This window comes from Periplaneta americana, chromosome 1, assembly GCF_040183065.1.
Source record: "Periplaneta americana isolate PAMFEO1 chromosome 1, P.americana_PAMFEO1_priV1, whole genome shotgun sequence".
NCBI lineage: Eukaryota > Metazoa > Arthropoda > Insecta > Blattodea > Blattidae > Periplaneta > Periplaneta americana.
In genome coordinates, this window is record NC_091117.1 from 50,477,627 (window position 1) to 50,490,012 (window position 12,386).

At 37.9% G+C, this 12,386-nt stretch overlaps 1 protein-coding gene and 1 non-coding gene across 6 annotated transcripts in view; both read right to left on the reverse strand.

Moving 5' to 3' along the window:
• Positions 1-12,386, reverse strand: part of nemy (no extended memory) — a 560,333-nt gene that overhangs the window by 42,648 nt on the left and 505,299 nt on the right. For all 5 annotated transcript variants that reach the window (XM_069819565.1, XM_069819574.1, XM_069819557.1 and 2 more), the window contains one exon: positions 1,893-2,116. In XM_069819565.1, the coding sequence (XP_069675666.1) occupies positions 1,893-2,116 (224 nt within the window). The remainder of the gene's footprint in view (positions 1-1,892; positions 2,117-12,386) is intronic.
• On the reverse strand, positions 569-642 carry TRNAT-CGU (transfer RNA threonine (anticodon CGU)). The gene has a single exon. It is a non-coding gene; the product is annotated as a tRNA-Thr (tRNA).

Below are 12,386 nucleotides of genomic sequence, written 5' to 3' on the forward strand. Positions count from 1 at the left end.
AAATTCTGAAATGTCACCTCGTATCCTGTCAGTTGTTTATAGTCACATGTGTGTGATACATCAGCGTTACAGACATACTCAATTTTATTTTTTCCTAGTTTAGTCATGTTCACTCTCGTTGTGAAGATAATACCGGTACTCCCACAGAATATCTAATAATAAATCTTAATTAATTTTCTTTGTATAGAAAATGTTAATTGGAATGATTATTGGTTATTAAAGCTTATAGCATTTTCTGAGGTTACTGAACCTTAACAACTGATCTTTCTTCCTATTTAAGATTCATGCTACAGTGCTTTTATGGAGCATTTCTTCTTATCTGCTTCCCCTCGTACTTTCTCTCCTAGTTGGTCAAGCTGCATGGTTAAGCATCTGTCACAGTTTGCCCCAGTATTGATGTAACTCTCACTGCCGTTTCCAATGTAATATCATCACAGCCCGAGACTGGCACCTATTTTCTATCAACATCTTTCGACACCAAAATTTTGCATAAAGTTTTACAAAGTAACTTTCAAAACATGAACAAAAACTAGCTTTAATATTTTTAATATTTGAGGAGAAAAATTCGCTTCGGCGCCGAGGATCGAACTCGGGTCTCTTGGTTTTACGTACCAAGCGCTCTGACCACTGAGCTACGCCTAATTCAATCCACAGCACCGGACCAAACCTTCTTCCTTCAGTGTTTCCCTTTGTGGCCGGACCCCAAGTTAGGTATATAAGCTTACGTTGACGTTTTTTTATGTCCAAGTCAATATGCCATTATTTTTCTCCTCAAATATTAATTGTCAATATTACAGATATTATTCTATAGGACAAATTAATAAAAAAACCTTTAATATTCTCATAGCTAACAGTGCATATTTCTATACAGATTACTGTGCACTTAACTGCGGAATCCCGGCCAAACAGTCACTCAGTTGAGTGCGCCCCTTGTATAATGGCAGTTGACTTGGACATAAAAAAAACGTCAACATATATGCCTAACTTGGGGTCCGGCCACAAAGGAAAACACTGAAGGAGGAAGGTTCGGTCCGGTGCTGTGGATTGAATTAGGCGTAGCTCAGTGGTCAGAGCGCTTGGTACGTAGAACCAACAGACCCGAGTTCGATCCTCGGCGCCGAAGCGAATTTTTCTCCTCAAATATTAATTGTCAATATTACAGATATTATTCTGTAGGACAAATTAATAAAAAAACCTTTAAAAAAACTAGCTTTGCTTTGTCAATAAAAATTGAGCTCTGATTGTAACGGACTGGAAAAAGTGACACAGGATTTATGGACTCCCTAAGATCAGGGGTATATTTCAGGCCTGGCGGGCCCTGCAAGGGGAATACAATGACAGCAAGGAGAATACAAGGAGAGCAAGGGGAATGCAAAGAGAGCAAGGGTATACAAGGAGAATATTTAAGTAGAACAAGTGGAATACAAGGAGAACAAGGGGAATATAAGCTGAACAAGGGAAATACAAGGAAAATAATGAGAATACAAGGATAACAAAGGGAATGCAAGGAGAAGAAGTGGAATACAAGGAGAACAAAGAGAATACAAGGACAGCAAGGGGAATACTAGGCGGACAAAGGAAATACGAGGAGAACAATGTGAAGACAAGAAAAAGAAAAAGGGAAGACGAGAAGAACAAGGGGAAGGCAGGGAGAGTAACGGGAATAAAAAGAGAACGTGGGGAATAAAAAGAGAACGAGGGGAATAAAAAGAGAACGAGGGGAATAAAAAGAGAACGAGGGGAATAAAAAGAGAACGAGGGGAATAAAAAGAGAACGAGGGGAATACAATGAGAATAAAGGGGGAGACTTGCATTTTTATGTGAAAATGAACTAATAATCGTATTGAGAACGTTTTCTAAGGTCATTCGTATGTTGGTGCGGTAATACTCACAAAAGCCGCTGAAAGTGATAAATCCGGCGACCATGAGCACGGGGTGAAGGTTGAACTGATGCTTGGGGTCTTCGGTCCATGTGAAGCCGCCTCGGTAATACAGCACCCAGAAGAGCGTTAGGGTGAGGGATCCCAGCAGCAGGAGGCTGGCCAGCACCACCACCAGCATGTACTCGAACCAGTTGGTGCACGCCCACTCGTTTTCATCCTCATAGTGGCGATGTCTGCAAGCACATTAATTCATCATGTGGCGTGCAATCTTGAAGCAACAGTAACGAATATAAATGATACTCGAGAGGAAATTAAACACAGAATAAATATGAGAAATGCCTGTTATTATTCGGTTGAGAAGCTTTTGTCATCCAGTCTGCTTTAAAAAATACTGAAAGTTAGAATTTATAAAACAGTTATATTACTGATTGTTCTGTATGGTTGTGAAACATGGATTCTCACTTTGAGAGAGGAACAGAGGCTAAGGTGTTCGAGAATAAGATGCATAGGAAAATATTTGGGGCTAAGAAGGATGAAGTTACAGGAGAATGAAGAAGATTACACAACACAGAACTGCACGCATTGTATTCACCATCATCATCATCATCATCATCATCATCATCATCTTCCATGGCGCTACAATTCATCTCTGAATCTGGGCCTACCCAAGAACTCTCCTCCACCTGTCCCGATCCAATAATGATACAGCATCCCCATTCACTCCATATATCCACCGCAATTTTCGCCTTCCTTTCCCCCTACTGGCCACCCAATTGTAGTGTCATTATTTTCCTTACAATTTCTTCATCCTTCATCCTCATTACATGTCCTGCCACCTCAATCTGGATATCTTGATGTACTTACAGATATCAGGATTCTTAAAGAGTGTATACAGCTCTTGGTTGTACCTCTTCCTCTATATGCCATATTGTATTCTTAACCTAACATAATTAAGAACATTAGAGTCAGACGTTTGAGATGGGCAGAGCATGCAGCACGTAGGGTGAATCCATAAATGCAAATATATTGTTAGTTGGAAGATCTAAGAGAAAAATACCTTTGGGGAGGCCGAGACGTAGATGGGAGGATAATATTAAAATGGATTTGTTCTCTAAAAGCCATTTGTAAGTAAGTATGGCGTGCAATGTAAGTAGAAAACGATAGGTGCAGAAGACGGAATGTCAAACTGTAATTCGCAATAGAATAATTTCATATTTTGTCATATTAAATTCTAATACAGGTTGTTTCAGGAGGAAGGGGCCATAGGTTGAGGAGAGGTAATGTGAGCGATTCTAAAGGAAAAACATTATATAAACATATGTATTATTCTCAACGGTTTTGGACAAAACCTATCGAAACTATGAGGAACGGGAACAGTGCTAGCGATAGTAAATTAAGAGATCGTTACCTGTATAATTGTGCATTTCTCTTTATATAACATGTTCAAAAATGCTACCGCGTGGCGCATGTAGCCAGATCCCGTGTTGCTAATTTTAGCTGGTTGGGATACTTCTTAATTAGATCACAAGCATTTAAAATGCGAACAATCAATTGTTCCCTTATTTCCACTTTGCTCTTCTAAACTTCGCTCTTTAACCAATCCAATGCTCTATCATGTAAGGTCGGGTGACCTTGGTGGCCAAGAAATGACACCACCACGACCGATCCAATGTCCAGGATATGTTTCATTGAGCTACTGGATCTCCAGCCTATTTTTACTATTATACATTATAGATGAAATGAAGGGAGATGGAGATGTTCGTGGAATGCTATAGGGAACGGGAGTACTCCGAGAAAATCCCTCTGAAAAATCTGCTTTTCCCATAAAAAATTCCATCACGACCTAACCGGACATCGAATCCGGGCCGCATGGACGGAAGAACACTTGAGCCACAGACGCGGCATCCCGGTTCTAATACAATGCGGACTACAAATGACCCATCTTTACGGAGGAATTTACTATCTCTGGCGCTGTCATTAGAATATAAATTAATATATGCAGAATAACATGTTATCGTTCAGAATATAGTCAAAATGTTTCCAAAACTGAATGATAATTTTCTCACGCTTCAATTATCATAAAATTATTGAATGATCAATTTATCAATAGTAATAGGTCATTATCTTGTATCTACTACACAGCCCAAAAAAACGGTAACTCTTCTTGTTCGCTTGTCGCATTATCTTAATCCACAGAATTTCCCCTTTTCACTGGATATTCGTTCCTCTCCAGCCATTCATTTAGGAGTATCTGATACTGTACGTTCGCACAATCCAACCCTTCTGCGTCTCCATTCAGCTCTTCTTGTGGCTAATCATTCATTTGTCGGATGAAAACTGCACATCTGCGTTGCGTCATTGTTTCTTATAGCGTCTGTGCTGGTTATTCTGATAACTTCAGACGTTTGTGCATGAATGTATTATATCGTAGTAACACAATATCACGAAATTAGTGCAAACAAATATAATTAAATCTTAGTAAAGAATTTTTATTACAACTTCTTAAATAAACCATGACATATATATACATGTATATTAGAACATCAAGAGTTTTTATAGATTTCAAAAATTATATAAAATAAATGAAATAACATTAAGAAATTTTACTATTTGCCCTTAGAAAATTATCACTACCGGTACTAAAAAGTTACGTTAGTCTTACATAAATTACAATTTCTTTCTCACATTGTTTACACGATCGCAAGTAAAAATTGTACGCTATGTACACTGGCGTTCAAAGGTAACTGACCACAACTAATCGATAGTGATCGATAATTACTTCGTGTAAGTGTGGCTTCTTTAGTTATTACTTCTATGAATAGATGGCGAAGGTAACAGTCAGTGTCACCAATAGTACATAAATATACCCATATTACAAAATTCTAAATTCCATCTCTCTCTAATGATTAAACTATAAAAATACTAGATTTAGCGGGAAACTGTTGATATTGTCAATTATGAGAACAATTGATACATAATCCACGTGAACATTTTTCCAAATACTTTTTTTACCCGTTCCAATAATAGTGCCACCTATTGAGAACTAGCGGAACTATTTCAAAGTTTGTCAATTTGTTATATCTTTGGTTCTGACTCTTCCTGTGGTTAGAAAGTTCGCTTACACGATCAGAAAATTGGAGGTCAGATATCTTTGAATGTCAGTGTACACATTTTCATTTTGCACCAAATATTCTTCTAGTGCGATCCATGAATTTCGGATCGGTCATTAGCATGAAAACTGCTAGACCACCGAAGATGATTTTTAAGGTATTCAAATAACCATTGCAGTTAAAGTGGACAATTAAACAGTAACATAATTTAAATCAATTTCAGCCACCGGCGTAGCTCAGTCGGCTAAGGCGCTTGCCTGCCGATCCGGAGTTGCGCTCGGGCGCGGGTTCGATTCCCGCTTGGGCTGATTACCTGGTTGGGTTTTTCAGAGGTTTTCCCCAACCGTAAGGCGAATGTCAGGTAATCTGTGACGAATACTCTGCCTCATCTCGCCAAATACCATCTGGCTATCACCATTTCCATCAACGCTAAATAACGGAGTAGTTGATACAGCATCGTTAAATAACCAAGTAAAATAAAATAAAAAGATAAATCAATTTCAGATCACAATTTACAGTATTACAGAATGTAATTACATCTTGTACAGCCCTGAGCAGGATGAAGAGGTTGCTGCTCGGTGTAACATAAATAAATTCCACAAGAAACTTCAAGATCGATGATTCGGACCTGTCAGTAAATATACTGAGAAGTCACAGGGCAGAGTGTTTGTTTTCAAATAGCCGAATGAAGTCGCTGCTTGCACATCCCCCACTGACAGCAGAAGCGCCCAAGAACTGTTCAACAAGCTGTGAAAGGCCAAGGAACCAAACTCAACATACAGTAATGTGCTTTTAAGTTTGACTCTACAAAGTATTAGAACAGTCTAATATAGACAGTCACGAAACTCAATACGTAGTAAATATGCATCCAAGATAGTTGCTAGCCACTAGGATCGCTACTATCGCCTCATTCCAGACAATGCGAAATAGTACCTGCACAGGCTTTTGTTCCTAGCAACCTCAAGCTTCGTGACTGTATATACTAGACTGTGGTATTAGGTAGATTCATCGCCATCTTGATAGCTAAATTGACAGAACAGCGGCTTACGATGGCTGCGGACCCAGGTTCAAATCTCGGTGACGGCGATGTCATACTTGTCGTGGACAAAGACAAAGTTGCTGAGAGGTTTTTTTTGGGGGGGGGGGGTTCTCACATTTCCTTATAGGTATAACTACATTGTCACCTTTCATTTCAATATCCATGGTCATTATTTCAATAGTATCTACCTCAAAATTGTAAGGCGTGATGTAGTATTGTTACCGGCGTATAGATGACATCAGTCTGAGCAGACATAGTAAGTTACGCTTTCGGTGGGCGAAAGGGTGCTCTAGTGCGACTTTATCAGACTTTGATGGCACCACATAGCTGAGCCACGATAACTATAAAGAAAACGGCCATTCGGACTAAAAAAAGAATGGTAAGGCACAATAAGAGTTCGGAGTCTGCGGTGTTCGCTTTCGAGCCCTTTCTCATACAAAGAAAAAAAAAAACTATCTTTCATCGTAGCGACCCGGGTTCAATCTCCATGACTCACAAAGAAATTTGTGATCGACAAAGCAGACGAGACGGGTTTTTTTTACGGAGTTCTCCCGTTTTCTCTCACCATTATTATCATTCCACCAATACTCAACAACCACTCTCACTCTACAAGGTCCCGAGCCAGGCCTCTGGAACAAATAAAAATGACTGAAAGTTGTAAACATTTGTGTTTAATAAAGTCTACTGTATTTGAAGAGTAGGCATATAGGGGAAAAACCTGATAAGTCACGTTTTACTGTTTTTACAGGAGAGCACGTTAAAAGTTTCAAGGCCCATTATATTTTATTGTCATTGGGTTATCATTCTTTTAAATTTCTTTGAAGTAATGAGGTTGTTATTCTTTACAGTCAAACTACACAAATCCGCACTACCTGAACTATTACATGGCAATCTGAAACATAAAATCAATAATTTTGAACTTATCAAGTTTTTTCCCTGTACTCTTCATTTGTCCAGCGCCGTGGCGTCGATGTTTAAGGCATCCTGCATAGGACTGGCATTACGGAATGCGCGTTGGGTCGAATCCTAATGGGGGAAGAAATTTTCTCATGAAATTTCGGTCAGTGCATGGGACGGGTGCCCATTCAGCAACGTGATGCACTTGAGGAGATACGATAGGTAGCGAAATCCGTTTACGAAAGCCAGCTATAATGGCTTGGGGGATCATCGTGCTAACCACACAATACCTCCATTCTAGGTTAATGATCGTCCACCTCTGCTTCGGCATGTGAACGTGAGGCCAGCAGCTGGTTGATCTGGGCCCTTAAAGGGCTGTAGCGCCACGGATTTGTATTATTATTATTATTATTATTATTATTATTATTATTATTACAGCAAAAATGACCTGTATTTGCTATTATTTTAATCGCTTTTAATTATTACGTTCGTGACTAAAAACTATGCAATCAACATTGTTCTACACACTACATGTTATCCTACCAACTATGTATTTCTAATAATGCACCACGTTAATTATCGAATACACTATAACTTACTTTTACGTCTCCAAGTTATGTTTCAAAGAGACAAGACAACTTGTAGACGCAGTTACGAACAAAAAACGAGTTCTGGAATTATTCTATTAACCAACATTGTGTGTGTTAAATGTCCCTGGAAGCAATAAAACTAGCACGACTCTGCTACGGTTTCTAAGGAGTAGGATCATATCTTGCAGTATGTGCAAAAAGCTGGTTGTCCCAAGCAATAGCAAGTCCATAAAACTCCTTCCTCATTCTAATGAAATTTTATAGGAATACTTCTTGAATTTTACATCAAGAGGTCATCTATCTCTCTCACTAGCTCTCTTCTTTCCACCACTAGACTGACAGCTGCATTTTTGTAAACTATACAGAAAGAACCGGTCTATAATAAAGCCGTGAGGAGTGCGAAGCACATATGTCAAAGTTGCAGCATACATCAGCACCTACTGTTCAGTTCTCACGATACTGAAGTTGTAATTTCCTTCGATGAGTATGAAAAGATGAAACAGATCCTGCTAACAAGCAAATATTCTCATGGGGGCAGGTAAAAAGATTATTTTTTTTCTTCCACCATGTTAATAATGTCAAAATAAGTGCTTTTACAATTTTGGCTACTCGAGCGCAATTACGAGGGCAGCAAAAAATAAATTTTCCTGGGAACGTTCACAGAAAGAAAACACAATTTCATTAGAAAAATTTATTGGATCAGATACATCAATTGTTGACTTATTTTTCAATACATTTTCCACTAAAATTGATACAGTTGTCATACCATGGGATCGACAGAAAGGTGCATATGGCTATCACACACTGGTGAAATAAGTCCAGAGTCCAGCGTCGAAAGTTACCCAGCATTTGCTATTAATGGGTTGAGGGAAAATCAAGGAGAAACCTCAACCAGGTAACTTGTTCCAACCAGAATTTGAACCCGGCTCGCTCGTTTCACGGTCAGACATTCTAACCGTTACTCCACAGCGGTGCAGAGAATGTTCACGTATCATCTATATATATAATTTGAACCGGTAATGGAAATTACTGGAAACCGGCTGAACGGATTTTAATAAAGAACTCGTCATTTTGAAGCTTGGCATCCAAGGATTTTCAGAAAAATAGTAACTTTCAGTGAACAGTTAGTTTTCCTACATAATTTTCCTATTTTCCAAAATCCATCTTTCGTCAGTTTTGAGAACTAATTGTATTTCAGAATGAAACAAAACACACACTACAATAAACAATAGACTATTACACGAAGGCCATCACCTGCAGGATTGCTGACGTATTTACAGTTCAAATTCAATTGGTTATTAAAAACTTCAAGACTTACTAAAAATAATTTACAGGTCTGATTCTGCGGTGTGTAATTTTCTGAGTAGGCTAGAGCTGTGTATTGGATATTAAATTCTACAAAACTTGAGATGGTTTGATGACATTATTACCATTAGAAATGAAATATTATTATAGTTAATGCAATGATTTTAATATACATATGTGTAAGATAATAATATTGTTATTAAAAATCAAATATTTTTATAGTTATTAATCAAGTGGGGTTGAGTCTTTTCCATGGTGTAGATACTTATATGCGTCATTGTCTTCAGTATTGGCTCGAGAGAGCTAAAAAATTACAGTTCCTAAGGAAAGATGGTATTATTTACTGATAAAATAAGAAGCCTACAAACTTATGTAGTCTCCCGATCATTTCAGCAAGATCTCTTAGCAGGATAAAATGATTTTATCCTCTACATTTCAAGCTCTACGTGCAGCAGCTATACCAAGATGCTAAGCAAGCATAGCAAGCAAACCTGACCTTTTTTAACTTTCACCTACAATTCACAATGACCTGAAATAGCTATTGCTTTACTCCCACACGAAAAACCCACTGATCTTCCTGACATAGTTACTTGCGTTTTCGCGCTGAAACTCAAAAACTGAAGGTGGATAGGTTCAAGAAAAAGTGTTTGGCATAAAAAAAACATTCAGAGGGGGTATGTTTCATTATTATGGAAGCAAATAACTTTCAAAATGTATGGTATTTTTCATTGAAAATTAATCTGAAAAATTTTTATTTTAAGGTCTAATGAACTTAGTTTGCAGCATTTGATGCACAAGCCACTAGTAGGTTTTATGAAGCTATCTTGAAAATTGAAAGGGTAGGATTTCTAGGTAGTTGCTTAGCAACAGATGGTCAACAAGGAACACAAAATTTCCCCAGGTAACAGAATGAGTAAATAGTTCTCATGAAATGTTTCACACTACGTAGCAATTATTGACTGATAAATATTGTAGGCTATAGATATTTATGAACAAATTATAGCAATTGGATACAGATGTTCACAAATAATATGAACAGCATTTGGATCAACAATGTGGGAAGCCATTAAACACTCAAGGATTAAGTAATTGGTTTCTGATACTTCAGCTAGCATCAAAATCATCACCATCATCATCCACGTCGCGATAATCATCGATGTTACAATAATCACCGCCATAACAATGATCGACGTCATGATACTATCATAAATCGTAACTGACGTAATCACAATCATCATCGGCGTAATCGTGACCTCTATCGTCGTCCCATAATCACCGTCGCTGTGATCATGAACACTGTTGAATGACTTTTCTCGGGTTCTCAGCCAGGTGAGTTGGCTGAGAACCTGAGAAGAGTTATTCTATATCAAACGCCGGGAAAGCCTCAAGTCATACAATGAACATTGTTGTCACAATCAACATAATATTTCTTTCCATAATCACCAGAGTTTCATAATCACAATAGTTTTCGTGACCAACGTGGTTTCCATAATCTTAGTTTTCGTAATAAACATGAGTTTATAATAAGTTAAATAGCCTATAATTTTTATAATCAATATGATTATTTTTTTCGACGGAGGGAGACCCCTAGGCTAGCACCACAACCCGCAGCTTATTGTGTTTACCATCCCTATTCGTGAATGATATTTGTCTCCGAACGGTCGCGCTCTTGTATGAACACAGCACGCTGAGCTGCATCCTGAACTTAACCCAGGCTATGATAATGATGACAATGATATTGCGTAAGTGATGACGAAATGAGTCTACGATCCAACGCTGAAAGTAACCCAGCAATTCCACTCCAATTATATGAGGAAAAATTCCACAAAAAAACAAAACAAAACAAAACAAAACCAGGTAGGCTAACTTGCCCCAACCGATATTTGAACCCAAGCCCGCTCATTTCACAGCCATACATACTGACCGTTACTCCACAGCGGTTAACATTTCTCTGGAACTACTTCCATGAAATTTTTACACCGTTTTCTGCAGCCTGTGTTCTACAAAGTACACTTGAGAGTTTGAGAATAACACACAAGTACCATTAAGAAAAAAATATATATTCATTGATAAAATAATAAAAAATGTTAATCAAAGTTTAATATTTATTTTGTGTCACTAAATGTGAAACATTTAACTAAATTTTGCTTCACAATTTACAATACACAACACTTAGTAACTTAAAAAAATACAAGGTAGATGAGTGAAGATTGTAGCAAGTAATTTGCACCTAAAGTTTGAGGTACATTTAGCAAAGAGGGAAAACAAGTTATCAGTCAGGGATTTTCTATTACACTTTGATGAGAAAGTAATTAGTTGTATTTTATACCACTGAATTCAGAATGATTCATTGTATTGTCATGAAAATTTTTATTCCACTCTGAACACTGAAAGCCAAGAAATATTCAAAAAAACTTTTGTACTGAAATTATTTAATCGTAAAAGCATCACTATCCACTCCCTTTAAACGGAATGTAAAATTAGTTATTTAAAAAACTTGGAAAGTAAACAAGCCACAATTTAAATAGGTCGCCTCAGTCTCCCTAATGAGAAATCTTGTGATTCCAAGCGAACTTGTCTGGGCCCCAGCAACTCGAATATTGTTACTGCCGCCGCGCTGCATGCTAATGCTGTCAGTGCTTCCCCCGTGCAGTTTTAGCATAACACGCAGCCAATCATTATTCGCTAGGCTTGCGCCTGCTTACACATGCCTGCAGTGTCTCGCATGATCTCGCCAGACGTGTGAACAATTTCATTATTTGGGGAAAGGAAAAGAAGAAACTTGTCTCCACTCTTGGGATCCGGCGAAACAACACAGGGTGCATAAAAATTGTTTTTATGCGTCACTTGTTGAAAACCGAATATCATAGGAAGTACAAGAGTATTTAGGAAAATACTTTATTCCACATTTCAATTACAGCATAAAGAACAATAAATCCGATGTTTCCATATATATCCAGCAAAAAAAAATATTATATTTGTTAATCTAAAATGAAGAATTTGTTCATTTCCTTCATTTTATAGAAGATATCCGGCAAAGAGTTTTTATTTTTGAAACTTGTATTTTCCAAACTATTAGTAGGCCTACACTTAGTAAAAAGATTATTTGAGTTATATTTAAAAAACTGTTTAGTCTGTCTCATATTAATAAAATTAGGGAATGTATTTTGTACCACGAGGCTAGAAGTTTAAGTATTGCTGGAGTTCTTAAGTGAACGACGCGATACAAGCAAAGTAATCGACTGACTACTCAAACGACTCTTACTTGATAAGTAGGTTATTTTACTACGCTGTATCAACATCTTAGCTTATTTAGCGTCTGAATGAGATGAAGGTGATAATGCCGGTGAAATGAGTCCGGGGTCCAGCACCGAAAGTTACCCAGCATTTGCTCACATTTGATTGAGGGAAAACCCAGGAAAAACCTCAACCAGGTAACTTGCCCCGACCGGGATTTGAACCCGGGCCACCTGGTTTCACGGCCAGACACGTTAACCGTTACTCCACAAGTATGGACCCTATTTGAACCCGAAAGTTACCCAGCATTTGATCACATTTGATT